General features: G+C 52.4%; 9 protein-coding genes and 2 non-coding genes across 11 annotated transcripts; 5 read left to right on the top strand and 6 right to left on the bottom strand.

Moving 5' to 3' along the window:
- Window positions 1–1,670: 1,670 nt before the first annotated feature.
- P168DRAFT_284476 (uncharacterized protein) lies at window positions 1,671–4,887 on the bottom strand (the record flags this gene model as incomplete). The annotated part of the gene is made up of 6 exons (XM_024836130.1): window positions 1,671–2,790; window positions 2,842–3,826; window positions 3,884–4,151; window positions 4,211–4,593; window positions 4,648–4,757; window positions 4,844–4,887. The coding sequence occupies 6 exons, from the start codon at window positions 4,885–4,887 to the stop codon at window positions 1,671–1,673; spliced, it is 2,910 nt and encodes a 969-aa protein (XP_024690346.1).
- Window positions 4,888–6,845: 1,958 nt separating this feature from the next.
- Window positions 6,846–8,109, top strand: nctA (negative cofactor 2 transcription regulator complex subunit BUR6). The gene is made up of 3 exons (XM_024837674.1): window positions 6,846–6,889; window positions 7,016–7,633; window positions 7,690–8,109. Exons 2-3 carry the CDS (start codon window positions 7,018–7,020, stop codon window positions 7,947–7,949), a joined length of 876 nt encoding a protein of 291 aa, XP_024690345.1. The 5' UTR covers window positions 6,846–6,889; window positions 7,016–7,017; the 3' UTR covers window positions 7,950–8,109.
- Window positions 8,110–9,055: 946 nt separating this feature from the next.
- Window positions 9,056–11,897, top strand: P168DRAFT_274372 (uncharacterized protein). Its single transcript, XM_024835420.1, has 5 exons — window positions 9,056–9,085; window positions 9,148–9,255; window positions 9,312–9,991; window positions 10,043–10,264; window positions 10,317–11,897. Exons 1-5 carry the CDS (start codon window positions 9,077–9,079, stop codon window positions 11,788–11,790), a joined length of 2,493 nt encoding a protein of 830 aa, XP_024690344.1. The 5' UTR covers window positions 9,056–9,076; the 3' UTR covers window positions 11,791–11,897.
- A 291-nt stretch (window positions 11,898–12,188) lies between these two features.
- On the top strand, window positions 12,189–13,686 carry P168DRAFT_292822 (lysophosphatidic acid acyltransferase LOA1). Its single transcript, XM_024837673.1, has 3 exons — window positions 12,189–12,392; window positions 12,451–12,688; window positions 12,753–13,686. Exons 1-3 carry the CDS (start codon window positions 12,362–12,364, stop codon window positions 13,519–13,521), a joined length of 1,038 nt encoding a protein of 345 aa, XP_024690343.1. The 5' UTR covers window positions 12,189–12,361; the 3' UTR covers window positions 13,522–13,686.
- Window positions 13,687–14,174: 488 nt separating this feature from the next.
- P168DRAFT_t142 lies at window positions 14,175–14,261 on the bottom strand. Its single transcript has one exon. It is a non-coding gene; the product is annotated as a tRNA-Tyr (tRNA).
- Window positions 14,262–15,103: 842 nt separating this feature from the next.
- P168DRAFT_t141 lies at window positions 15,104–15,190 on the bottom strand. Its single transcript has one exon. It is a non-coding gene; the product is annotated as a tRNA-Tyr (tRNA).
- Window positions 15,191–15,578: 388 nt separating this feature from the next.
- Window positions 15,579–16,357, top strand: P168DRAFT_292821 (uncharacterized protein). Its single transcript, XM_024837672.1, has 3 exons — window positions 15,579–16,049; window positions 16,104–16,251; window positions 16,317–16,357. Exons 1-3 carry the CDS (start codon window positions 15,982–15,984, stop codon window positions 16,320–16,322), a joined length of 222 nt encoding a protein of 73 aa, XP_024690342.1. The 5' UTR covers window positions 15,579–15,981; the 3' UTR covers window positions 16,323–16,357.
- Window positions 16,358–16,558: 201 nt separating this feature from the next.
- On the bottom strand, window positions 16,559–17,731 carry P168DRAFT_292820 (uncharacterized protein). Its single transcript, XM_024837671.1, has one exon. It carries the CDS (start codon window positions 17,689–17,691, stop codon window positions 16,654–16,656), a length of 1,038 nt encoding a protein of 345 aa, XP_024690341.1. The 5' UTR covers window positions 17,692–17,731; the 3' UTR covers window positions 16,559–16,653.
- A 2,309-nt stretch (window positions 17,732–20,040) lies between these two features.
- P168DRAFT_321317 (lipase family protein) lies at window positions 20,041–21,398 on the top strand (the record flags this gene model as incomplete). Its single annotated transcript, XM_024840454.1, has 3 exons — window positions 20,041–20,215; window positions 20,275–20,416; window positions 20,465–21,398. The coding sequence occupies 3 exons, from the start codon at window positions 20,041–20,043 to the stop codon at window positions 21,396–21,398; spliced, it is 1,251 nt and encodes a 416-aa protein (XP_024690340.1).
- Window positions 21,399–21,458: 60 nt separating this feature from the next.
- P168DRAFT_321316 (alpha/beta fold hydrolase) lies at window positions 21,459–22,253 on the bottom strand (the record flags this gene model as incomplete). Its single annotated transcript, XM_024840453.1, has 1 exon — window positions 21,459–22,253. The coding sequence occupies one exon, from the start codon at window positions 22,251–22,253 to the stop codon at window positions 21,459–21,461; it is 795 nt and encodes a 264-aa protein (XP_024690339.1).
- Window positions 22,254–23,651: 1,398 nt separating this feature from the next.
- Window positions 23,652–26,522, bottom strand: P168DRAFT_292818 (putative protein kinase). Its single transcript, XM_024837670.1, has 2 exons — window positions 24,578–26,522; window positions 23,652–24,523 (listed from the first exon to the last, which is right to left on the bottom strand). Exons 1-2 carry the CDS (start codon window positions 26,070–26,072, stop codon window positions 23,976–23,978), a joined length of 2,043 nt encoding a protein of 680 aa, XP_024690338.1. The 5' UTR covers window positions 26,073–26,522; the 3' UTR covers window positions 23,652–23,975.
- Between the last annotated feature and the right edge of the window lie 703 nt (window positions 26,523–27,225).

Genomic DNA, 27,225 nt, shown 5'->3' with positions numbered 1-27,225 from the left:
TGCTTCTAGAACGCATGTATTGGCTTCGAAAACACGTTTGTTATTTACAAAGCACCTTATCAGCCAAATGAGCAAAGAGAGAATATGTTGTGGCGCATTCCGTAGGTTATTCCAAAACTCTATCTTATGCTCTAACGATCTGCTCGTTCCCGTTATGGCAGACAGAGCAGCTATATCACACCTCTTAGCAGAACCTGATCTGTTATTGTGGTAATATGACTGATTGATAGACCCTAATGATGCATTAACACTGCACGACGTGGCCTACCAGAGGCATAGTTGTCCGGGCGCAGTTGGACTTGTTCAACACACGAATATATAACGCAGAGATAGTGCACGCAATCTTCAATTCAACCTTCCATGGAGTTACAATCTTCTATGGTTTCAAGGATAGCCGAAAAAGCACAATATAGAAATAAATAGAAACAAAAAATAGAAATCATCAATCTAACTGTTTCCATCATTATCCTCCCATGCATATAACTACATATATAGAGGTGCCTTGATGGTGAGCTACCGCTAAACAGTGGGTCTTGTGAACTGATGGCGTACAGGAACACCAACCTATTTATGATGGTACAGAAGTCAAACAAATTGATTATCTTAACCTAAAATTACAGACCCTTCGGGACTTTGACAGATTCCAAACGGTGACCTTAGACCCGTTGAGACGTCGTTCAACGTCCCGAGAGGACGGATTCGGCCCTGGCACTTGTTCCAACCTCAATCCGGAACAGATTTCCGAACGCAATCCGGCCAGTCTACACCTTAGGTGGTAATTTGAAATCAGGATATTGTCAGAGATGCGACAAGCAGATATCAGACGATTCTGTTAAACTAGCGCAGCCTCGCATGCGGAGCAGAGTTCTATCTACGACGACGGTTTCATTGCGACAGCCCTACCTGACAGCAGCTAACCCATGGTTGCAGTCTGTCGTAACAACAGTATCATGTTGACAGCGGTTCACTCATGACAGGTACCTCGATTGGACCTCGTTGACTCTCTTGAAATGTGCCCTGAAAGAATTGTGTCTTCTATAAGTCTGTAGCTCGGTCTCCTGGGGTTAGGGCTTGGCTATGTCCAAGCCGTAGAGGTATAGTTCCAAAGAGCTCAAACGATAGTGCTAATCTTGGTTGATTCAACAAAAGCCAATATAGACCGATATTTAAGGTTTAAGCACTTGCATATGGATCTGGTAGCGCCTGACCAGGCATAGTCGCTATATTAGAACTTGTCTTGAAGATATCACGCACCATCGCTCACTTACTCAACACAAACCAGATAGTACAACGGCAAGCAATGAATTACAAGTAAGCGAAGAAGGTAAACCTGTACAGTAGTATCTCACTTTAATTACTCTATATCTACATAACAAGTGAGAAGAACAATACCGTCCGTCCATCATCTCAACGAAACGAAGCGAAACGACACGAACAACATTTCCACCCCGCTGATGCTAACGTGAAACCCAACAAAACCCAATCTATAGTGTTCGTCGTGGCCGTGTCCAGATGTAGCAGTGAATGAGAAGTCGAAGTAGAGGTGGTGGTGTGTCAAGGCGGGGATGGGGTAGTTCATAGTTGAAGAAGGGAGGGTATGTAATGGCAATGGGAGGGGAGAAGTGGCAGGTAATGGTGGAAAGTAGATGAGAAGAGAGAGGTTTATGCAGTTATGACCACCTCTCCGCCTCCCTCTCACTCTCAACACGCGCCGTCCTAGCAGCGCCATCTTCCTCGTCCTCATACTTGTAGCTCATGCGACGGTTGCCACCGCCCCGCTCGCGTCGTCGTCCACCACCACCAGTGTTGCCCGACTGATTGTCAGATTGCATGGCTTCGCGGCGCTGCTGCTCCTTGAGCAGGCGTTCTCGGTTGCGTGCTTCGCGCTCGAGTGTGTGCGGGTCTTTATCGGACTGTTGGGAGGGTTTCGCTGAGGAGTCTTTCTCTCGGGTGGAGCGTTGTCGATCGTGGTCGCGGTCTCGATCTCGGTCTCGGTCACGGTCGCTACCCTCGTCGCGCGCGCGTTTGCTACGACGGGAGGAAGTGTGGTGGCGGGAAAAGTCGCTGTCGACGGGAGACGCGGACCGATCGCGGCGCGAGCGTTTGCGGTCTCTGTCGCGATCGCGATCACGCTCGCGGGGCCGGTCGCGGTCGACGTCCCTGTCCCTGTCTCTGTCTTTCTCTCGCTCGCGTTCCCGGTCACGATATCGGTCACGGTAGCGGTCGCGCTCGCGGTCCCGGTCCCGGTCCCGACGGCGCATGTCTCGGTCTCGTTCGCGATCCTCGTCCCGTCGGGTGGGACGGTCTTTGTCTTTGCTACTACGTGGGCCGCGGCTGGAGGTATCGTTGTTGGTGTCACCAGCGCGAGATGCTGTGTCCTTCTCTTCGATAGTAGGGGAGAGGCGGTTGAAGTCGGGGTTGCGGCTGGGGCTGCGGCTGCGACGACGGCCCGCGCGGCGCGATCGACGGCCGTTGCGGCGGTCGCGACGGCGAGAGGACCGGTGGGATTCAAGGGATGGAGAGCGTGTCCGACGGCTGCCTTCCATGGCAGGTGGATCATCGTACTTGTTGTCGCGGTCTGGCCGGCGTGGTCGCTCGCGTCTGCGCTCGGAGTCCTCTACGGTGCGGTCGACACTTGCTGTGCGCTGTCGGTAGCGACGACGGCTGTCTGCGCGGGAGGCATTGGGGGAGCGAGATCGGCTGCGGGGTTTGGACGCGGATGGGTTTTTGGATTCGGATCTAGACCGGGAGCGCGGGCGCGGCTCTTCCTGTGGCGTTGCTGGTGTCACTCTACAGGTATGTTAGTCTTTCGATGGTAAGAGCACTGCACGCGGTACTCACCTCTGCGACGCTTCTTCGGGCTTGGTAGGTGGGGCGGACGATCGTCCATGGCCGGGGAGGTTCCGTTGCCGGTATACGCTGGTATTCGGAAGCCCTTGTCTCATGGCTCTTGGGGCAGCGGGGGCACCCACGACGCCCTGGCCGCGGGGTTCGGTAGGCATGCCCGGTCCTTGCATGAACGGAGGCCGTCCGAAACCACCTCCACGACCACCCTGGAAAGGCCCACGCATGTATCCTCGGTCAAATCCCGGTCCCATGTACCCCGGCATGCCCATGGGGCCGGTGGACATGGCGTTTGCCTGATCGAGACTATCGATAGTGGGGATCCCGCGCAGCTGGGTCTCGTCGGCTTCCGCGGCCGCTGCATCTGCAGAAACGGACTTGGCATCAGCATTCTCTGCGGGCGCGGTCATCTCGTGAGACGACGAAGCATCCGCTGCGGCATTAGGGCCATTTTGGGGGGTCTCGGCGTGGGGATCTGTGGCTTCGGCCGTACCCGGATCTTCAGTAGATACAGGTTGGGGGGATTGGTCCTGACCACTAAGTGAATTATGGCTCGGACGAGCTGGCCCGTTAGTATTAGGGAGATAATCCGACGGCGTCTGGCCTCGACCGAAGCCGCGGTGCTGGCCCCGGTGGTGGTTACCTCGGCCATATCCGGGGCCGTAGTAGCCATTCTGGAACTCTTGGTTGGGGAACTGTTGTTGCTGCTGCTGCTGCATTTGAGACACATTATAGCCGCCAAACCCAGAAGGGCCCCCATACGGCGGACCCATACCATTTGCGAAAGCATTTGGATTGAATTTATCTTGGCCTCCATTCCACATACTGTTCTGAGAGCCGTCCCATCCGCCATACATTCCCTGACCAGCGTCGTAGCTCATGTCCATATTCATGCCATTGTTCATGCCACTCATGTTCATCCCGTAGCCTCCAAACATACCCTGACTCGCGGCCATCGGGTCCATCGCCATGCCGGGCATTGCTGGGGCAGGTTAGTTCGTGCTCGTGTTCGTGTGCTTCGGAGAGGCTGATAACATACCCATAGGATTTGGGAAGCCAAACATGTTGTTTCCCATGAATTGAAGCATCGGGTTGAACTCTCCGCTGTTCCATGCCATGTTCGGGGCCATCCCCATAGACATGCTGGGCCCCGCGCTTTGAGGGGGTACGGGGGTCTGGTTGACATCGGGAGCGATTTCCTGTTCGGCGGAATTGGCGCCAGTGCCGTCCGCATCGCCTTCTTTGGTGGATTGTTCTGCAGTTTCGGTGGGTTCCGCCCCATCCGCGGGAGCGTTCATCTGCTCATCCTACGCGATGTCAGGAACATGTTTCGCGACGAAGAAAGAAGTCCAGATGTGAGTATTACCTGAGGCCCAGTCTCCAGAGCAGAGTCGGCATTCGCTGGGGGATGCTCGGTACCAGTCTCCTGAGATTCCGCATTGGCCGGTGTTTGTTCTGTGGGCATGCCAGCAGTAGGGGCGGGTTCAGGCGCCGCAACTGGCTGTCCATCTTGGGAAGTCGAAGGTGCAGGGTTCGCTTGTTGCGCCGGAGCTGAATCTACCGCAGTCGCTTCGGTCGCCGCCGTCGCCGCCGCAGCGGCAGCTGACTGCCGTTCCTTCTCACGCTTCTTCTCCTCGGTACGTAGGAATGCCTTGAGTGTAGTCCGGAGCGCCTTATTCGGCTTGCAGAGATCGGGCGAGATGGGGGTGTGCGCGCATACGGGGCAAGTGTCGGGCAGTGCGGTTTGGCCTAAAGATGACAGATCAGATGGTGAAGCTGCTGAGGGTGTCTGTGAAGACGTACAGTTCTCGCAAATGGCTTGATCGCAGCACGGCAGGCGGAACGCGTTCAGGGCGAGGTTGTTGCAGCACGCGCATCGCAGCTTGAACGGGATATCGTCCTGCGACAGAGTGCTGATTGTGAGTTAGTCGCTGCGCTTTGGTTTGCACATCTCATAGATCCAACCGGTTCCGAAGTAGAATAAGATCAGATTACCCACCTCGCGATATCCATCAAGCTCGACGACTGGTCCGTCGCAGCCATCTTGGCAGTTGGTCCGAGATGCCAGGTGAACTGTTAGTCGGGTGGTTTAAGGCAGACAGAGGGCCACAATGGCGATCGCAGGCAACATGACTCAGATCGCCATGGAGAGGGAGCGATAAGGCACTGCCTAAGAATAAATATCTGGAAAGCGATAATAAGAATGGACTCGAATTCGCATGAGTGACCGTTACAATCCGAGTTGACTGACGGGGCCAAATTTGGTCGGAGGCTGGTCGGACCGGAATAATAGAGTCTCCGGTCCTTCTTTTCTTCGCCCGCATTTGCATTCCCCGCCGTCACTTCCAAAGGTCGATCAATGGAAATGTGCCGACTGGGTGAAAGGCATTGAAAGGAGTGTCATGGCTTGAATTACTCTGAACCACTGGGCTTTAGAATTGTGATACAGCTCTGGATGTCATGGTTGTCTTCAGACGAGGCTCAGTGAACTACACGAATCCGGTCTATACCCGCTCCACTTGCCAAGTTGGAACGCTGGATGGCAGCTGGAGCAGTCCGAAACGTGCTGTCTGGGGCATTGTGTCGATCACACGCGACAGCGGTTTATTGGGTGCTCATCGACAGGTCATGACAGCATTCTACCTAACACACCGCCACAGCCGAATCCGTCTATCCATTCATACCGGACAGCTCCGTACTCCGTACTATACGGAGCACTCCATAGTGGGGTCTACATACTATATATATCTCTGACAGACTCCAAACACCAGCCTGACAGGCATCCCCGGGGCACAGTAAGACAGGCAGAAGGATTCAGGGGCCGTGACGAATCCCTGTCGCTGACGTACCAACCACGACGCCGTTTCCGGAGTGATCATGGTCGGGAAGTTGAGCAGAGGCCATCAGATTAGATCAAGTAATTTTGGCCTTCATCGATGTAACTATTAGAGTTGAGACGGCGGCGATACCTGGAGGTTTCTGCGCGTCCTGTCTGTCAACCCGACATCTCGGGAGCTCTTGTATCATCATTGGCATTCGTGGGGTATAGGGTATAGTGAAAGAGACGGAGACAAGGAAACAGGATACAATCAAGGGAGACGACCCAGACATAGGATGTAAATATGACACCAAGCAAAGGAAGTCGGTCCAACATCGAATACAGCAGGCAAACTAAAGGAACGGGCACATAAGCCTCGTGGCTTTGCATCATCGATACCACCCACCCCCAGCTGGGAGGAATCACATCACGCGTTCCAACCAAGGTTCGTGACCGAAGGTAATCCAATCAGCGATGCGTCCAGACAGAAGATCTCTACGGGTGGACAGTTGATGAGCCATAAGCAGCCTGTGTCTGATGACTGGGTGAGTTGAGTGTGGTTGAAGTGTGAGAAGTTATGTTGGCATTGGGACATCCATATCAGATCCAGACAGAAGAGGCTGTCTCTCCAAGTGATGTCGGGGATATCAAAGGACCTTGGATGAAGAAGAAGATCTTAATGAATGAAGCATAGCATAAGTTTATCCAGTGAAGATGAAGATGATTAGTCACAACAAGAGGACAGTTGATTAGTTGGATGGATGGATGAGGTCGAGTCTGGATGAAAACAAACAGGGAAAAGGGAAAAATCCAAGTTGAAAAATGAAAAATTAAAAAATCGGAACAACCAAAAAATCAAAAATCAAAAAGAAAACGAAATAAAATCATATTTTTAGCGCCAAAGAGAACGGGGCGCAGGGTTAAAAGGGCGGTTCGCTGCTCTGTTCCCGGAAGAAAAAGCTTCCCGGTCCTTTCCATTTCTTCTGCCTGACCGCCTGCAGTCTTAGGCCCACGCACTTCCTGCCTTCCCCCTCAGGCCAACGCTCGGACCACCGTGGCGCGCGATCTACAAAAACATTGCTTTCTCCTTCTCCAATAACGACTGCAACTCATCTTGCTGCTTCATTATATCCTGCTTCAGTCAGGCATGGTCACCTTATTCTGGAATTATCCTTTGTGTTAACTTCCATCTTCTTCTTCAATCTATTTTAATGCTGGCCAGAAAAGGTGAGCCTTCCACTCGTCCGTCCGCTTTGGTCTACGCGCATCAAACACGGTTGTCTTGTATGCACAACCACCAGTTCCACTCCACACCAGCGTACGTAAAAGATGATCTGACACCAATCCATCTAGCGATGACAGATCAAGACAACTACCGACCTCGATCTCCCGATTTATCCTCCCTCCAATCCCCCGTCTCCCCCTCCGTCAACACCCCCGTCTACCAGTTCGGCAACCCGGTGGCTCATCGCGCCTCCTACGACGCCTCTCCCTTCTTCACCCCGCAGTACCAGAGCCCCCCGGCCCCGCACGGTAGGACGTCTCAGCAGTACGTGCCTCCGTACGCAGAGCCCATTCCCTTCGACCCCGACATGGCTCGTCGATCGTCCCGTCTCGCGCGTGCCGCCGAAGTCGCGCCCATGTCCCCCATGGCGCCCATGGCCCATATGACGGAACATAAATATATGGAACCGATTGCGCAGCCGATGCCACAATCTATGCCACAACATATGCCACAGCCGATGCCACAGCCGATGCCACAGACCATCCCGCAGCCGATTGCACAACCGATTGCACAGCCGATCTCGCCGCCGATGGCACCGCTCATGTCGCATCCCGAGGAACCCCTGCCCCTTAGTGCACCGACTCCCGTGGAGGTGAAGACGAAGTTCCCCGTTGCGCGCATCAAGCGCATCATGCAAGCAGATGAGGATGTGGGCAAGGTGGCCCAAGTGACTCCCATTGCCGTGTGTAAGTCTTTATCCTTCCAATTCGAAGCTAGCTTGAATCTAATGGACTCGATATAGCCAAGGCTTTAGAACTATTTATGATCTCCCTCGTCACCAAAGCCGCCAAGGAGGCGAGAGACCGCAACTCCAAACGCGTCACCGCGTCGCATCTCAAACACGCCGTCGCCAAAGACGAAGTGCTGGACTTCCTGGCAGATATTATCGCCAAGGTCCCCGACCAACCGACCAGCCGCAAACACGACGACGACAACAGTGACGGCAACGAACAGCCCAAGCGGAAGCGCGGTGGGCGGCGGCCCAAGGACGACAGCGATTAAGCCTGACCATTCTCTTTCTTTTTTTCTTCTTCTTTCTTTCTTCCTTTCTTCTTCTTCGTTTCTTCCCTTTTTCTTCCCTTCTCGAACCTATTTTCTGAATGACTTGATGGACAATCTTTTAGACTGGGATGGAGAGCGGGCGCATCTCTGGCGTTGTGGCGGCGGGTCTGGTTGGGATTGCATCTCGCGGTGGATACTAATCCCTTACGCGGGGATATTCAGGTTCAGCTAAAACGGATGCAAATATAATTAGTGAGCCGATAGCTCTAGGAGCTCCTCCGCTGGACTGTTTTTACCTGGGGTGGAAAGCGCGTAGCGTAGTATTTACCTAGTATTTACCTAGTGGCAAGGGTAAGTAACTTGGTGCGTCGCCATAGTGTGCGTATTTGGAAAGTAGTAGTAGTAGTACTTCGTAAAGGCGGCAGTTTGCGGTGCTCCGGAGCAATCTCCGAGCCAAGTCCTTGTTATTTCCGTCCAGCTCTCACTATTTACGTACACAAGAAGTCATTGTGCAGCTTGTAAGCCAGGGGTGGCTGTAGTTAGTTATTATTGACGCGTGTTGACCTATCAGGACTTGTAGGGAATAGGGGAATATATGTGCTGGGAGTATAGAGATGGTGGCTAGATGGTTCCTGGTATACTGCAGTGATATGGCATCTTCCTGTCCATAAGACAGTCTTGTGGACATTTTTTGAGGATGTTCTCTTGAATAACCTCCTACTCAAAGTAATTCTCATTCTTAAAGGTCGACATATAGGCCGTCAAGCACTGATATAGTTCTGGGGGGTCTACAGAGCATGACAACCGTTCGTGCGCATACACTATTTCAGTTGATTTCCTTTGACTCAACCTCTGTTGAGGTATCTCACACGTACATATCAATACGAACGTAAGATCTAAGAAGTAAAGCCAGTTGAGAATGTCGTCGTTGTACCTGAGTATATTATAAACCTGATACTATTGGCGAACAGGCTGCAGAAACCCACAGCACTAACCCTACTCGAGGATACACGCTAAACCCCCTTAGGGCGAGTGTTATTCTTCCAGACCTTCAGCGTCATTTCCCCCCGCGCGGTCTCCAGCGACCCCGATCCAGCCTCACAGTATCATGTTGTTCTCACAGAATCATGGACTTTGTATGCCAATCCCTACTTCCTTTCTTAGCTCTTACTTCGGTCCACTAATCAATATCCTACAGTGGTCTCGTCTCATTGGCGGCTCCCGTTCGCTATCAAACAAAAGCTTTAAAGCCACCACTCCTACTGAACGACTAACCGCCTTCAAACGGACCTGTAATACCCTACAGGTGAGTCTCTCGACAATTGAAGTCCCGGGAATCCGTCTAACTTTGACCGACCGCAGCAAATATGGCGCTCCAATAATGCCCCGTCGGGCGACCAGACCGTGGCCACGCACACGCGCAACTGCATCGACCGATTGAACTCCGTCCTGGGCGATGAGTCCCGCGGCCCGGCTCCGCACCCGTGTCTCGCCTATGCCTCGTCCTCGCAAATCTTCGTAACAGTCACCAAGCTCTCGCTATCCTCCTATGATGACACGGTCCTGCGCTCCGCCACGGTCCTCTTCAACACCCTCATCGACGCAGAGGTCGACGGCGTCGTGGACAACCGGCTGTTCGCGCGGGCTCTGGTGGACCTGGTGCGTCGCGCTGACAAGAGGTCCGAAGATGTGGAGTGTCGGCTGGTCGAGCTGCTCTTTGGCGTAGCCAACAATATCCGTTTACAGCCCCATATTCTATCAGCGTGGTTTGCTCCCCGGTCGGACGAGGAGGAGCGCGAGCCCCGGACCAGCGTCGGGGCTGAGTTTGCGGGGGCTATGAGAAAGGACGATTTCCCGCTGTTCTATCTGCTGGTTGAGTATGTGCATCACGCGGGTCGCGCGGGCGACTTTGCTCGCACGGGTCTCCTTTATCTCATTGAGACGGCCTCACGGTCGAAGGATCTTGAACGATGGTTGATTGAGAGCGATCTCGCGACGCTTATGGCGACCGGGCTGGGTGCGCTGTATAGTCAGCTGGGCGGGTGAGTAGACTCCTGCAGTATTGGACGACGGGGCTGATCTGATATTTGTAGGTTGTCGTTTGAAATCAGGCCGGAAGAGAGGATTCCCCACATCGTGGCATTGTCAGATCATGCGAGGCAGGAAACCGCGCTTCCGCCTACGCTTGGATCGACCATGGCCTCCTTCATGGCGTACCTCCTGTTCTGGCAGGATACCATCGATCATTGCAAGTCAGGCGAAGTCAATGCCACGTTACTCGATCACTTCCAGGTTTTATTCCTGGAGCAGCTTCTGTATGTCCCTCGACCCGTCTGTTTGGATGTCGCTAATTTTCATGTCTCGCAGATACCCGTCTTTACTGGAGTCATCCGATGTCGAGGGAGGCTCCACAGCGGCTGTTCTCACCTACTTGTATCGCATCCTAGACTCCATCGAGCAGGACGACCTGGTGCACCGGATCCTTCACTTTTTGCTTGCATCGCCATCTGGGTTTGAGACCAAGTCGGCCCAGAAGAGTGTTGACATGTCCATGAGCCGACGAAAATCCCTAGATGTCTTGGCTGCCTTTTCAGAAGAGGCGGCGCGACCATCTCCGTCTTTGTTCAATCTGAGGGACTTGGCCCTTCTTGGTCTGCAGTCTAAGAACCGTCAGACCGTCCTAGCTACTCTACGGCTCATGGCTGTTGTCCTTCAGCGACATCACACCTTTGCCCGTTCGTTGATTCGCACCCTCCCTGGTCAACCGGCAGAGCAGCGCACGGTTGGCGCTCTGAACGCGGAGCTAAGCCAGCTTGTAACGTTGGCCACATCGGTCGTTGATGACCCGATGTTGGAAGAGTCGTTTGAAGACTACCTCAAAGACGCATCGTTGATCTTAGAGTCCCGGCTGTGCATACCTGCGGACGATGACCTCGGAGAGGACCAGCCGTTGGAGATCAGACAAGACGACCCCATCTGTCAGGAACTCTTGAATTGCCTGGAGGAGTTCTTTTCTAATAGCGTGATCGTCAACTTGGCATTGACCGAAGTCTTGATGAGTGTTGCGTCGTCCCATCTCCTCTCTCTTGACGGTTGGCTCCTGGTCGATCCGTCCAAGTACGACTACAGTGACTCGCCGTTACCCGAGGATGCCAATGTCATGGAACAGATCCAGTTTGCTTACACGGAACCATCCTGGTCCAGCGACAACACTCCTACCCTGACATCCGTATTACAGAAACTAGTCCAGCAGATCCAGCAGTGGCGGAAAGAGGTCCCCGATTTCGACATCTTGATAGCCGCTCGACGGGACCTGCTTCACAACGAGGACGACCCCACATCTCCGACTTCTCAACAAGCCTCTGGAATCCAAAGCCCAGCCGGCGGCGCGTCCGAGCGACCCCGACCCAACATCGACTCAATAGGCTCACCCAGAGGCAGAACCCCTCGCCCTCTCGAAGCACATAGCATGTCTCCATCGCCCCACCGCACCGCGGTCGCCTCCCCACTACGCGATGCATCTCTACACATGCCCCCATCCCGCGACTCCGAGTCCCAGACTTCTGCCGCTGACGAACTTCGCAAGCGGTTGTTCCAGCCGTTTATACACGGCGAGGAATCAGCCAAGGATGCCGACAAGGGCGAGAGCACGGCGTCAGGCGAACAGGAGGAGGGTGAGAGTGCCGTAGCGGACTCGGAGCCCTCGTCCGCCACTCTCGGACATGTTCTCACGAACGTGGTCATCTTGTATGAGTTCATACTGGAGATCTCGGCGATGGTGCAGGCGCGAGGCACGCTGTTCGAGGAGGCGGGATATCCGGGTGTCATGTCTGAGCAGTAGGCTGTGGCTCTGTATGGGCTGTTGCTCTGTACAGCAGTAGGCAGGAACCTACTATAAATGGGGTTGGTGTGTGTTATGTAACTTTGTCAGATTATACCAGAATTGATTGTTACTATGTTTAACTATTGGGATGGCGTACTTTCCATGAGAACCATAAACAACTTTAAGACTAGAAAAGACTAGAAGTAGCCTACCAAGAGAATGCCAGGATAGGAATGTCCTGCTAGTGATCTATCGGGAATAAGACCAGGTCAGGTATCACCATCAGGCATGATCGACACCTCAGGCCACATAGTCACCTGATGGACCCTGTCGAATCCTCCCAAAGCGGCTAGCGTGACGTCCAGAGATACCGAAGATGATGATGATGATGACGATATTTCAACCTTTTAGCCATACAGCATCGCAAGTGTGGTAGACCATGGCTCACATGTGAAAGCACCGTTATCGCTTACCCTGGCCCATTCCCTGTTAGGAACTATCCTTCAACCGGACGATCCGTTATCACACTGAATTATCCCATGCGACACATGGCGACAGCCTCATCCGTTCCCCTCACCCAGCTCTAACCATGGAGAAGTTTACCCAATTTCGCGATCGAGGTACGCTCATCCTTCTAACACGATACGAATATATACAAGTCTGACACTGTGTGATTAGGCTCTGGCATCGCGCCCTTCCTGCCCATCCCCACTCAACCAGCCGGTTTCCAACTTCCTGTCCGCGCGTTTCTCTTCTGCGTCCGACTTCCGCTCTTCATCTTCGTCTGCGCCTTGTACTTTCTCGTGTTACAATGGTGTCCGATAGGGTCGCTGGGCAAGAAAGCCTCTCTTTGGTGTATTCTAGGTGTTCCTAGTATCTGGTGGATTGACCTCCAAGTGGACGGCGTGAGAAAGGGGTATGCCATTCATTTCCGTTGATAACCACAGACACGAAGGACACCACTGACAGCCCCTTCCCAGTTCTCTCGCCAGACAGGAAAACACGCGTCTCCCCGGCCCCGGATCCATCATTGCCTCGTCCTTCACCTCCCCCATCGACGCCGTCTACCTAGCCGCTATCTTCGACCCCGTCTTCACCGCCGCATACCCGCACTCGCGCGAAGTAGAGCACATATCCCTCTTCCAAGCCATCCTACGCTCATTCGCCCCGCCGAGCGTGCGCCCCCCACCAGGCACCCGCACCGTCGACCTCGCCACGCTCCAGCGCAAGTATCCCGGGCGCCCGATCGCGGTATTCCCCGAATGCACAACGACCAACGGCCGGGGCATTCTCCCTCTGAGCCCCGCGCTCGCAGGCGCACCCGCCCAGGCGAAGATCTTCCCCGTTAGCTTACGCTATACACCCGCGGACGTAGTGACGCCCGTTCCAGAAAGCTACATCGACTTTCTGTGGGCACTGCTCAGCAAGCCCACGCATTGCATTCGAGTGCGCATCGCGGAGGCAGTCATCAGCGGGGCGAAGGCCCCTGGCTCGTCGGCAGGAGCGTCCACTTCCACAGCCACCCGCCGCTCAACCTACGACGATAACTACCTCGACACGCTAGACCAGGACAGCGCATACGGGAGCAACTCCGGCGGCGACGCAGGAGAGATGTCACCTAGTGAGAAGGCGATGCTCAACCAGGTGGGGGATGCACTGGCGCGACTGGGACGGGTCAAGCGGATGGGATTGGGAGTGAAAGAGAAGGAGGATTTCGTGAGGATGTGGAATCGGAGGCGGATTCGTTAGTTGGATATACTATACTATACAGTCTGTGTATGCGATTGGAATCAGCGCTTATCATGAGAGCTATAGCTACGATTGGATCGACTGCATAGGGTATATAACATGTAACTACCGCGGTGTCAGCCGAGGCACTTCATATATCATGAATATCTTGCATATATCATTGAGCACGTCTTATGTCGATTATCACATTTTCCCACTTCTTCTTTTCCAATATACTCTCGTATACAAGTCCATACATTATCCCAGCATGCGCACATTCAGCAAAACATCACTATTCAATCAAGACCACATCCTATCAAGATCAGCTTAAGCGCAGGTAGACACTCAACATCCCATGGTGTTCTACTTTCTTCAGCACCATCTCGCCTAGCCGTTTAGTCCAGTCTGAAGTCTCCACTTTTATCCCTGTTTCTTACCATTTTCCTATCGTCAACTGTTTACCGAGTAGTATAGCGTCTACTAACAGTACAGTAATACCGGTTCTATTCTAGACAATCCAGGGACTCAAATCTGGGTGTGCTTTTCCAGGGTACATTCTCCCCTCCTCCACACATACATGCATCCATCCACCGGATCTACACCCCACCCCCTTCAACGCACACAAAAACAGATATCGTTCAAAATATGTTGAAAAAAAAAAGAATCGCATAACATCCCCCGAACCGGAATCGAGCCGGTGACCTTTCGATTACAACAAGATATTACAGTCGAACGTGATGAACCAACTACACCATCGGGGGTTTGCGGGTTGCTGCTTTAAGGTTCGTTTGGGATTCGTGTGAGGGTTAGTTGAGGATATTTGGAGTAGGGCTGTATGGTGCTCGATGTGGGTTTTGGAATAGGGTATTTGTTGGTTGTTTATATTTATGGAATGGGGCTTGTAGGGGATGACAATGGTGTAGCGAGTGTACTCTCGTGAAGAATATCTGACTTCCTGCGGATCTTCCTCTGGATTCTTCTTCAGAAATGACAGTGTACGGTTGACAAGCTTACTATGTGTCTTCTACTATGTCCTGCCAGTAAGTCATATAGATGGTTAAGTACACAGAGTCGTATCCTAGCATTGTCTCTTTCCTTCTGTCATCTGCCATCCGCGTATATCAACGCTGATCGGCAAACGGTAGGGCTTAGTCCTGCTTGAGCATTTCAACTCTCTCCTACGACAAGGTATTCAAGATCTATCCTAGGGTTCAAGCTCTGGCTTCTAGACTGGGACCTGGTAACTAACTGGCCTTCTATACGGGCAACCTACGGAGTATGGAAAATGACGCAGATGATCGAACCAACTTCATGGAGTCCATATAATCTGATATAATTGTACTGGCAGAGTACAGACCTCAATTCGTAACTCCGTGACTTGAATTTAATCAACACTCCCATAATGACAGCATAAAGTAGTACTCCGTACATTTTGTTCCATGCAAGGTACACAGCAGGAACACACATCCACACTATCTAGATACACCCTATGGAATTTCTCGATATCAACCCTGCCCCACTGCCCCACACCACCACCCTAGAATTGCATTCCAGTCCACAAAAACAAGATATCAAAAGTAAAAAAGAGAAAAAAGAATAACCCTCCCCCGAACCGGAATCGAGCCGGTGACCTTTCGATTACAACAAGATATTACAGTCGAACGTGATGAACCAACTACACCATCGGGGGTGTGGGGTTATGGCGTTGAATTTTTGAATGGATATATGGATTAGGGTAAATCTTTCTCGATATTACAATGTTCTTGATCTTGGGAAGATCGTAAGTAGATAGGAAGTGTGTTCTTGTAACGGCGAGATATATTGTAAATGCTAGAGCTGTTTGTAGATCTGTCTTTTTTGCGACGCCGTGAAGTGGTTATATGTCGCACTCTCAAGGTGCACACTTTTTATTCTACTATGCGATATCCACGTCTATACCCTGGATTATTCAGTAAGGGAGAAAGCTATACAGCATGCTACGCGTGGACAGTAAGCTATAATATTCGAAGCCTCATGGCTAGTCTACAATTCTTTATTCAAAACACCCAGTCTTACTATTCTTGTAGTCCCAATGAAGAGCCAGTTCATCATTCAAAACGCCACTGCATAACTATTACATCTCATAGATAGTACATAAATCATCACTCATTTCGCCGTAATCATCAACATAAAAAATAATGTACAGAATGTTAACGCCAACATTGGATATCCTTTCTCATGTATTTGTTAACTAGCCTGTCCCAGAAATGAAACCACAATAGTCTGGGATCAGGATGTGGTAGGATTATGGTCAACAAACTGTCAACGTGCTGATGTGCTTGTCCTGTTTTTCGGGGAGAAAGGCAATAAGAAATAAAGATATCAACTTCTCGCACTAATCCTGTTCAGCAGAGACAACAAATGAAAGAAATATCGGGTATGTGCTGCCAATGTAGGGCTCGCAAGACTCAAGATGAACAGAAATGAAAACAAACGGTGTGAATGACCGGATGGATGTGCGTTCAAATTCTAGTCTTAATTAGCCACACGCACATAGTTGCGTTCGAATTCTAGTCTTAATTAGCCACACGCACATAGTTTGCAGGAGAATAGCCTCATCATACCACGCCAGCTGGGAACATAGATACCTGGTCACACCATTTCGGTGTTGGAGACTTGTATCAACTGTTGGCAGGTTTTATTCCGTTCCAACAGCTAAGTCATCGTGTCCCTCGAGAGCAACACCGCCCTCTTCAATATCCGAATCTATGTCTGCATCATTGTCAGCTTAATTGTGCATATCCGATTGCAGGGGATCGAGCGGATTGAGAACCAACATATAGGACAACACCATGGAATATATAAAGAGAGGAAGAACATGTAGACCAGACAGTCACGAAAGGCACCGAGGCAACATAGGAGATGAAGAATGCGGTAAACAGGTTACATGGTACGGAGGTCACTTCCATTTTTAGAGTCAAGCGTGGAACCATTTGTAGAAGAGGTGCCACGACCAATTAGCCATCATCAAGATCACTCTCCTCATCGCTATCTGCAGCACCATCGTTGAAGTGGGGAGTGAGGATATGTGCAAGGGGAAAGTTAATGGGAAATCGCACCTGACGCTGAGCCGACTGCATACGAAGCAGCAACCGCTTCTCTGTCCACTGCTAGCTAGTCAGCCTCCGATCTGGTCTCGTCCTCACTGGAATCGTCGTTCTCACCTTTACCAACAGCCCCCTTTGCTGGGATCGGCTCACTGGCTGCTACTAGCGACCCCGTCTCCACCGACCACGATTGCCCAAGAGCACCCGTCAAGCTGACAGCCCCCCTGCGCCGATAACGTGGCGCCGCGAGCGGAAACGCGCTCCACGGCGCCTTGCCCGGTATCCAGGAGTCGTCCACGGCCCATACACCGCGGGGGCGTGGCCAAAGAAACCTCAACAGCAGTTTAACGAGGTGCGACGGCTTTCCATCCAACCGGGTGGCGGTCCATTCGACGACCCGGGCGTGCATGTTGTGATTTGATTTGGGCACCTCCTGTATGGAGAGCGGGTGAACGGGGTAGTCGCCCGGGGAGGTCACGATCATGTGGCGCGCAACGCTCATGATCACGTACCACGCCTCCCACTCGAAGAAGGCCGCGGGCAAAGGCGCACAGGTGAGACGGCGCAGCGGCCGCGGATTGGCTTGGTGCAGGTAGACCAGGTCCCAGATCTGGCTGGCCAGGTGGTGATCCATAGCGGCGTTGCGAACCGTGTCGCACACGAGCGCAAACGTCGACTTGTAGTCGTTCTGCGTCCTGTGCCAGTACATGTCGATCATGAGGCTATGGAGAGACGGGAAGTTCCGGCCGATCGCGCGGTACAGGTCGCATTCTGTGCGGTCACCGTTACTGCGGGACAGCGGAATCCGAAGCTCCTTCAGACGGGAACAGATCGATCCTAGCTTCCTGATTTCCCAGATATCGAACGCGGGGAGTCGGTCGGGGTCGTCGTTTATGCCGATATTGTGGTAATTGTATTCGGTGGGCTGGAGAAGTAGAGTTTCCAGCACTTTCGCGTGATGGACGACGATGGGCCAGAGAACGGAGGGACGGTTCAGGCCGCAGATGCGGAGTGATTGGAGCGGAGTGAAGCTTGTAAGAGCCGTGATCAGGACTTTGTCCGCGATGTACGTGGCTCCGTTCGGGTCATTGATATGACCGGGCATGGTCAGTGCTAGGCGTTGGAGATTTGGAACTGCTTGGGCGATATGGGGAAAGAGATCATAACGTCTTGTAAGGTGGAGGTCCAAGGATCGAAGCTGTGAGAGATCTAGGACTTTGGACATCACAAGCATTGGCCATTCAGAAGTTGCGCTTCCTTTGAACACAAGGGTCTCCAGCTGCGCACGAGGCATATCGAGGAAGTACAAACAGAGCGCCCTCCACTCCTGGAGGGTATTGCCCGTGATGGGCGGGTACCAGTTGGCCCACAACACATCGAGATGCAGACAGAGGTTCTTAAGCGCCGGGGCCCTGGCAATGAATGGCATCGCATTCTGCATAATAGCAAGCTGGGAAGTGGCACGTCTGGTATACGGATAGTCAACTGCCAGAGTGCGCAAGCCGCGGAAGAGGAACATGTCTAGGTCGAATTGCCCATAGTTCGCGAGCTTTGTCAGATCCGGGCGCCGGAGCATATCCTGGGCCGCCCAGATATTGAGCTGACAGTTTGGATGATAATCGCGGATCGCGGGCAGTAGATCTGGTGGGAATCGGGTTGGAACTGCATAATTGAACTGGGTCAGGTGTTTTACATCCCTAACCAGTTTGATCAGGGGGGCCCACACGCTGTTCATCGATCCCAGTGTTTGACTGGCGGAAGTGCTTCTGACCCACGTCTCAGCTCTCTGTGACTCGTTGAAGTATTCAATGGTCGTCGGGGTGAACGCTTGCGGGCCTTGGGCGAGGGCAGCTGGCACAATCCTATCAGCGTGGTGTCTGGCGCGTTTGATGTGCACCAGATTGATGCATCTTCCAAATTTGAGGATATGTCTGCCCAGACCGGTGACATTGATTTCAGCAAGTACATTTGATAGTCTAACACCGTCGAAAACCCTCACCGTTAGCTTGTGGTATAGGGTTGGAATGGCAGTATTGTAGCAAACACTGCTTGCCAGGCTGAAGACTCGGAGATCAGACATGGATATTTCCGCCAACTAGACAGGTTAGCAGGGTTACGTATTATTGCAAGAATCATGACTTACCCAGGCACAGATGTGTTGCAGAATCTCGGTTGGCAGTGAATCAAGCGGACGTGTGCTGTCTTGAGGGCATTCAGCTTGGTGCTTCTTGATAGAGTTGGAAGCCCTAAGGAGTCGGGGGGTGATAGAAGACTGGGAATACATGTTGTGTAGATAAGTGGGAAGGTCAAAAACTCAGTCAGTTCTTTTCAATGAGTAGTCTACTATATCAGTATCCTGTGAAGCTGGATGTCTCTTGATACGCAAGTTTCAAGACAGTGTAGATAGAACAGGAGAGTTGAGACTCATATTAATGCACAGTCATATCCAAGATAAGGGTTCTAAAAGAGGATGAGATTGAAATGAAGAATCATGAAGAAGAGAAAGCGACAGTTCACTATAAGTAGGTATCTCAGAGGCATCGCATCACGTGTTGAATATTTATATCTGTTCTTTATCAAGTATCCCATATTCACTCGACTATATTCTCTTCAAACCAAGTTATATAACATTATCTGAGTGATTAATATGCATATGGTGATAGAAAATAATGCTCCAGTGATGGGAATTGTAGTATGTTATAGCCCAAGAAAGTTACCCCATTAGGCGGATATGGCACTATCCCCACAATCAACATTAAATCTCCAACCCAAATAATCCAATAGTCAAAACAGCAAAAAATCAATCTAACTGGCCACACACAACAACAAATCAACAGCCACATCACTCGGTCTACAAAAACATGTGGCAAATCAACGCGTTGGGGACCTGCAGCCGCGATGATCAATGAGGCAGTGCGTTTGCCATCCGCCTATCACCGCTCTTTTGGTATATCTGGGAAGACCAAAACCGGTTCAGCTCGAAGTGGGAGTCCCTGCATGAAATAATGGGGACACCCTTGTCATTCGTGTTGTTTCTGTTGGTTCTTTCTCTTTTCTTTCTTTATTTGTTCTGGTCGAGTCACTTTTGCTTCCCTTATTATCGCGATCGATCTTAAATTCAAGTTCTTATGTTAGACCTCGATATATATCCACCATGACATGGTTTTCCCATAGGCGACGTCACAGAACACAGAGTACAGGAAATGGCCCAGTTCAGAGTCAAAATACACACCAGCGAGGATCGTCCCATCCCTCCCACCCAATATATGCCCTTCCGGTCGGGGCTACCACGACTCACTCGCTAGTCAAGCCCCACGCCTCTACAGCGGTACCACTACATTCGACTACCTATCAATCCCAAGCCGTTTCATCAGTCCATCTAGCAGCCCCAGCACCATCCTCTCCCCCACAGCGACCACTAGCAAAATGGAACTCCCACGCAAACCTGTCAGGGATGCTCTTGCACCCCGTCGACACGGCTAGCACCGCCGTCGCGGAGTTAGAGGATCAGATGCGCGAGTGGTGGGCGAGCGGTGTGGACGTCTATGGCTTGTTTATGCGCAAGCTAGATGACACGATAACTGCAATGGACGAGGGACTATTTACGGAGAAGGACCGGGTGGATATGGGTGAGTCAACGCATATGACTGCATTATAACAGAATCGCTGGGTACTGACAGTACAACAGCATCCACATACCCAGTGCAAGATACCGGCACAGTCTACCGCCCAGCGCCGTTGGAGAAGACCTCCCGGTACGCGGCGTACTTTGCCAAAGTCTACGTCTATCAGAATTCGCGGCTTCCGCCCGACCTCCCGTCGCTCCGATTGTAGGTCGCTTGGATAGATAGAGGTCCATGTATTATGCTAATAAGTAGACACCCGCAAACCTTCGCCCTCTTCCGTCTCGCAGCGCAGTACTCCCGTGACGTGTACTATAAGCCGATGCACAGGGACAGCTGGTCGTACGTGGGCTCCGACTGGCGGCATGGCACCAAAGCCATGATGATCAAGTCCGTGGCGGTCGCGGACATGAACACCGTTGTCCTGGCCATCCGCGGCACGCAGAGCTTCCGCGACTGGGCCGTCAACGTCAAGACGGCACCCACCCCCCCGAGCGGGTTCCTCGACGACCCGTCCAACGCCTGCCATGCCGGGTTCCTGTCCGTCGCGCAGAACATGATCCATACCGTGGCGAGTCGTCTGCGCAAGCTGATAGCCGCCAATCCCGGGCACGCGCCATACTCCCTGCTCATCACGGGGCATTCCGCCGGCGGGGCAGTCGCCAGTCTGCTCTACTGCCACATGCTGTCGCTGACCGCGCGGTCGGAACTGGCTCATTTGACCAGCTTTTTCAAATCCGTCCACTGCGTCACGTTCGGTGCGCCGCCCGTGTCCATCCGACCACTGTTTCCCCCGCAATCGCCATCCCAGCAGCGATCCGCGTTCTTCTCGTTCGTCAACGAAGGCGATCCCGTCGCGCGGGCAGACAAGACGTACGTCACCTCGCTGCTGAATTTGTATGCCTCGCCCACGCCACACTGGTGCCGAAAGTACAGCTGGCGGGATCGCAAAGACAAGCCTGCTGTCTGGCGCGTGCCGACGGCGCCCCTCTCCCTAGCCGGACAGATCGTCGTTCTGCGAGCGCGATCAAACTACTACAGTCTGCCAGACGAAGGGCCCGAAGGCGTCGAAGCATGTCTGACGACTGATCTCGGGCTGCGGCAGATCGTGTTCGGCGATCCGCTAATGCACGCAATGGCGCTATACGCGCGGCGGATCGACGAACTCACCATGGACGCTTATCGATGAACAAGAAAACAAGCAAGCCTTCGCTGATCGACACACATCAACGCAGGGCTCAAGATCCGCTCAGTCAAGATCCTCAAACCCAACGGGTAACTCCAGCCCCGCAATCCAAGCGCGCACAGTCCGCGCAAACAGCTCCGGCTCGTCAATCTGCCACGAATGCCGTACCCCACGGTGCAGAACGGCCCTACTAGCAGGTGCGGGTCCATTCCCAGTGCGCGTCACCGACTCAAGCAGTCGCCTAGCATCATCCTGCCGATCCCAAGCAGGCAACAACAGGCCCTCCTTGGCCGCAGCAACAACCACCAACGCGGAGACACTATCCCCATCAATCCTCTCCAGCTCTCGCGCCGACACAACCATCTCGACAGCATCACGACACAGGTCCAGCGATCCTTCCCCGCGCTGCAAGCGCGCCATCCCCTCCGTCGGGTGAGACAGTAGCTCAGCAGTATGCAGCAGAAAGTACACCAGCGGGGGTAAAAACGGCGTCAGCACATTCGGAGCGAAGATATTAAAGCCAGTAACAAACAGCGACGACACGCGCGCGGGGTAATGCGCCGCAAGCTGGGCGGCGATATGTGCGCCCAGACTAGCGCCCACGACGTGCGCAGTACCGCCGTGTGCATGGTCGCGGATGAGCTGGCTGAGGAGGTAGGCCGTGCTGTAGACGCTGAGGGGCTTCAGGTGGAGGGAGGTGCCGTGGGAGGGGAGATCGGGCACGAGGACGTGGTAAGGGTGTGGTTCGGAGGTGAGGTGGTGAAGGACTTGGTCCCATTCTGAGCTGGTGGAGAAGCCGCTGTGGATGAGGAGGATGGTTTGGGGGGTGGAGGGGTTGTGGGAGGTGAAGGACAGCATTTTCTTTCCTTCTTTTTCCTTTCTTGCTTCTTTCTTCTGTCTTTCTCTTTTCTTCTTTCTTTCTTTATCTCTTTTTCTTTTGTTTTTCGTTTCTTCTCCGCTGTCGCAGTGTATATATAGGCCGATATCGTACGTTGTATAGTGTATAATATGTACAGTACATGTATGTACAGCACAATCAACCTACCTCAAGCATCCTTAAGAGAAAGAATGTTGAAACAGCCCAACCCCAGACACCCGAGAGGGGCTCAAGCTCAGACCGACGCGACAACGAGGCTCTGCGCAGATGTGTCCAAGCTGGTCAGCACTAGCAGTTAGTGAGTTGGCGCTTGCTGCATGGTGATGTCAGCGTAATCACAATGAGCACAATACTAACAGTAGCGGAGTAGAAAAAGCCAGGTTATATATTCTATTTGACGGGGGTAAGCAAATTGGTGTTGTAATCAGGCAAGACACTATTTGAATATGGATTGAGAGAATGAGAGGGGAAGGATTGTCACAGAAGATATGGACCATGTGATAATTAAGTGTGACCTTGTGGATAAATACACAGATCATTCTTGAGGGGCTGACTAGCCAGGATACTGGGATCAAATGTATGCATGACTCGACTTCTTAGGGCAATGACTGGCACTACAGACCGGCATAGGGTAGTGAAAACAAGACATGGCCTATGAGTCTAGCGCGCGCTATCGAACTCAGATATATGATATTATTGTATAGATACCGTGGTACGGCCCTGATTGGTCTCATGTGATTTTTCCGAGGAGTGACCAGGCTGGTTTTTTTGGTTCAGCCATCTTTTATGTACTGGGTGCATTGCATTATTTGTGGTTGTGCAGCGTGGATAGACTTGATCTAGCTCTATGAAACTCACTATTGATCTATGCAGGCTGTTTATGATGGGAGTATTTCGTGCAGCATATAGATTTAGAAATCAATTATAGTAATAGATGTTGTTGAGAAAAATATATAATTCTCTTTTCAGCTAATTTTCTACTCATTTTCATCTAGTGTGTAGTCTAACACACATGCATGTATTTATATATAGCGGTACGAGATGTTAAGCAGACAACTCAACACATTGGTCACGCAGAAGATCCATATACTGCAATGCAGCAGAGCATCCTTCTCAACATCTCAATAGTCTGGAAATCTCATTTAGATAACCTGATTTAGAATACCGAGACCTGTCTCGGACGGATACCTGCAGTAACATTCGACATGCGCATGCATATTGTATATTCACCTTAGTATAGTAATAATCGGAGTTTGGGCAGGACTCCCCGGTTTGATAAAGAAATCAATCAAAATTTATTTTTTCAAGAGTATGGGTAGTGGACATCACTTTTATCTTTCACTACTATTGATATGGTAGAATGAGAAATATTCTTACAAGAGCGATCTTTATCTAGATGCTTGACTTCTTGTACATACAAATGCGACATGCTGATGCGATACACGAGTGGATAGTAACACCAAAAAGAAAGTAGAGAAAAAAAGAAAGAAAGAAAGCTGACAAACAGCAGACAAAGTCGGAGAATGGTAAGTTCTAGGGTATAACATCACTCTGGTCTAGCCAAAGAAGAAAAGAAGAAAAGAATAAAGAAAAGTCAGTAGAACAAACATCAATCGTAAGCATAATGCAAAACACCCAAACCACACCCCAAGTGAACAAAATTAATGAATAGTAAAAGTAGTAGAAGAAAAAGAGTCCAGCTCTTAAGGTACTTCTTTATCACCCCTCTTGAGCCCCGCGGGTACGTCGATCGCGCCCTTGACATATTCGGTCGCTGCAATCTCGTCCAGGCCTTTGCGTCTCGTGTTCCGCTTCAACAGCATCTCAACACATTCTCGCGCGCCCTCAAGTTCGGCGCCTTTCTCCGGGTCCCACTCGCCATCGCTGTCAGCGTACCGGTACCAGGACCATTCGATGCGCGCGATGCGGTGAGGCACCCGGGCACGGAGTTTCGCGGGATCGCCACGTGACCCAGGTAGAGCATCAAACGGCAGTCGGTTCTCCATCATGGCGTACAGTAGAACACCCAAAGCCCAGGCATCGGTCAGGCGGCCGTCGTAGGGCTGGCCCATGAGAATCTCCGGCGCCGCATAGTCCTCGCTGCCGCAACGAGTATGGAGGAGTTGATTTTCGGGTGCCTCCGGAATGCGCCGTGAGAGACCGAGGTCGCTCAGTGTGACAATGGCCCGATCGTACGTCCGCCAATCAGCGATATTCTCCACGTCGGCGTATGGAAGATTCATGAGGACGTCTAGAGACGGTCAGCGCGGATTCCACCCAAGGTCAGGTGAAAGAAAGCACTCACTCTCAAGTTTGATGTCCCGGTGGACGATAAGGTGGGAATGTAGATGGCGCACGGCATCCACCATCTCCGCGAAGATGCGCCGGATGAGACCCGGTGCCATGGGCCGCGGCCCCGAAGATGCCACGTCGAAGAGATCGCCCCCGGGGCAGTAGTCCAGAACCAGGAGCGCCCGCTTTGCATCACTCCCAAATGCTTTCAGTTGTACGAGCGACGGATGATTGATCGACTTCAAGATGTCCACCTCTCGCTTGAGAGATACCTCCAGCCGTTCTTCGTCCGCCCCTCCGGCGGGACCGTGTTCGATGATTTTGACGGCCACCAGCTTCTGGGTTGCAGCGTTGACCCCCTCCAGGCTCGAGGGCATGCCGCTTGTATTCGATGCGTTCTCCCGTTTCTCCATGCGCACGGCCAGGCAGACTTGACTGAAGGTCCCTTGACCCAGCTGGCGAAGCTTTCGATATTGTCGCGGCTGTTGGGTTCGAATCGATGATACGGTATAGACCTCATCCGGGCCATCCATCATGGGCGGATGCGTGATGACTGGTTCGGTGCTGTCCTTCTCGAATCCGCTGCTTCGCGGGGGAGTTGGAGGGCGAACGGCGGGAAGGGTGATGCCCCGATAGACGGCGAGATACTGTTCGCGGTGAAGGTTGTATGTACTGGATGGAACGCGAGCGCAGGCAGGCATGCCCTGCGATCCACCATTTATAGACACCGCCACCTGACGAGGCTTCACGTGCACGCATTTTCCGGGAGGGACGTAGTCGCTCAGACTACGGTTGCGGGCATGCTTTCCAGCGTTGTCTGATCGAGGTTTGCTCGGAGACTCGGCAACCTTGTCCCCGCCCGTCTTATCCCACACGTATTGTTTGCTTCGCGATCGCGACTCCGACGGTCCGAGCATTTGAGATGAGTCGCTGAGGCGGAGGCCGAGGCTTGACCCGTTGCGCGACGCGGTCGATGGGGTTCGCGAGAGCGATTGGGAGTTGCGACGGGGCAGTTTCCACGAGGAGAAACCGCCAATCGGCGACGGCAAGGGTGTGATGTCACCCATGGCCATCAGTTGGGGCGATGAGAAGACCGACGCAGGCGACAGCGAGCCGACGCTGGGATTGGGGCCGCTCAGCAGACCGCGAAAGCTGGGGGTCCGGCGGGGTAGGCTATCGGATGACAGGCTGCGGTGCACGATGTCGTCGGATTCCTTGGCGGGGCTTATCGCGGGACCGTTTGGCATATCGGTCCGGATCTGTAGCGAGGGGAGGGACTGCTGGGAGGCAAGCGCCTCCGAGTGGGTCGCATCATGCATTATATAGGCGGAGTTTGATCCAATAGACAGCGGCGGGGAATAAAGACTCCCATCGCCCGGACTCAATGAAGGGAATGAACAACTTCCATTATCGCTGGGAGTCGTCACGGGGGCGTTGTGTAACTCTGACGGTTGGGTGGAGGAGGATCCAGACCTGTCGGTCGGTTGGGAAGAAGCCAGGTGAAGCATCGAAAGAGCAAGGCACTCTTACTCCCTGATCTCGGGGGGGTTTTTTTTTTCTGCAGGGAAGGGGAGAAAGGACGAACGGCGAGCGGTGGCTATCGGCGATATATAGAGTCAACGGGTAAGATCGGGAAGACAACCACGCCCCCTCGGTTCGAACCTGTGTAGATCATGCAACGGTACTACGGGCCGAGACGTCAAAGAAACCCTTGTGATGGTGAACGGTGGCGGTGCGACTTTGAAAGCCTCGAGGCTTGTGAAAGGGGATTCTTATAGTGGAGTAGAATATTGGAGTAGAATATACGGTCGAGAAAGAGCAAAAAAGAAAAGGGGGAAGTCGAGACGAGAAGGGAGAGGAATTAAGAACGGAAGTTCAGAAGAGATGAGATGAAAGGGAGCGAAAGAGAGAGAGAAATAGGTGAGAGCGGAGGGAGGACCGACTTGGCCTTCATTTCCCGACCAGAGAGAAAAGAATCATGCTAATCATGCTAATCATGCAAGCGCTGATGACGCTGCAGGAAAAAAATCCACACGCGGGGTCAGCTGATGACGGGGCTTATCTTAGTCAGGTTTAGCGTCCACGAGGATATGGCGCTAGGTACCCCGCATGCAGTAATGCCGTTGTGGATCGTTACCCGTTGGGGATGAATTCTCTTCCTGTCCCATCCCAGTTGTTATCCATCCGTTGAAACCACGGTTGTATACTGGGAACTGCTGAAAACAGGTTCTCTAGACCGTACAAAAAACTGATAAGAGATTGAAACTATCGGACGGAGATCTCCCAGTCATGCCTTGCATCTCCCTCGGACCCCACGATGCAGCAACTCGTGTCCTTACTGCTCAACAAATCAGACCTGTCGATCTCACCCTGGAGTACGACCTCTGTCAATCCACCGTCCACACACTACCCAGTTCAGTAACCCTGAGGCTCTACCAATCCCACTGTTACACCTCGGGTGGGTTTCCACTTCGGCAAGAACGCCAAACCTTACTTCATTCCTGACAGGCTAGACCTTCGAGGGGAATTTTCATCAGTTGTTCGGGACTACTAGACCTATTAGGGGCCAGTGTGAAATGACTGCGGACTCCACTTGCGGATCACCGTGGAATGTCCGGTATCATTATCCGACCGGACGCGAGACCGATCAGGAGAAGATAC

The sequence above is a fragment of the Aspergillus campestris genome, assembly GCF_002847485.1.
Source record: "Aspergillus campestris IBT 28561 chromosome Unknown P168scaffold_11, whole genome shotgun sequence".
NCBI lineage: Eukaryota > Fungi > Ascomycota > Eurotiomycetes > Eurotiales > Aspergillaceae > Aspergillus > Aspergillus campestris.
The sequence above is the reverse complement of the archived record's forward strand: the minus strand, read 5'-3'. Positions and strand labels throughout refer to the sequence as shown.

Bases quoted from the DNA above. Each gene is read 5' to 3' on its own strand.
- nctA (XM_024837674.1), top strand. From the start codon at position 7,018: ATGACAGATCAAGACAACTACCGACCTCGATCTCCCGATTTATCCTCC. The intron at 7,634-7,689 runs GTAAGTCTTTAT...GACTCGATATAG, and splicing joins AGTGACTCCCATTGCCGTGT to CCAAGGCTTTAGAACTATTT.
- P168DRAFT_274372 (XM_024835420.1), top strand. The intron at 9,256-9,311 runs GTGAGTCTCTCG...GACCGACCGCAG, and splicing joins GGACCTGTAATACCCTACAG to CAAATATGGCGCTCCAATAA. The intron at 10,265-10,316 runs GTATGTCCCTCG...CATGTCTCGCAG, and splicing joins TTATTCCTGGAGCAGCTTCT to ATACCCGTCTTTACTGGAGT.
- P168DRAFT_292822 (XM_024837673.1), top strand. From the start codon at position 12,362: ATGGAGAAGTTTACCCAATTTCGCGATCGAG. The intron at 12,393-12,450 runs GTACGCTCATCC...CTGTGTGATTAG, and splicing joins TACCCAATTTCGCGATCGAG to GCTCTGGCATCGCGCCCTTC. The intron at 12,689-12,752 runs GTATGCCATTCA...GCCCCTTCCCAG, and splicing joins GTGGACGGCGTGAGAAAGGG to TTCTCTCGCCAGACAGGAAA.
- P168DRAFT_292821 (XM_024837672.1), top strand. From the start codon at position 15,982: ATGACCGGATGGATGTGCGTTCAAATTCTAGTCTTAATTAGCCACACG. The intron at 16,050-16,103 runs CTAGTCTTAATT...GCCTCATCATAC, and splicing joins CACATAGTTGCGTTCGAATT to CACGCCAGCTGGGAACATAG.
- P168DRAFT_292820 (XM_024837671.1), bottom strand. From the start codon at position 17,691: ATGCCCGGTCATATCAATGACCCGAACGGAGCCACGTACATCGCGGAC.
- P168DRAFT_292818 (XM_024837670.1), bottom strand. From the start codon at position 26,072: ATGCTTCACCTGGCTTCTTCCCAACCGACCGACAGGTCTGGATCCTCC. The intron at 24,524-24,577 runs GTGAGTGCTTTC...GACCGTCTCTAG, and splicing joins CCGGGACATCAAACTTGAGA to ACGTCCTCATGAATCTTCCA.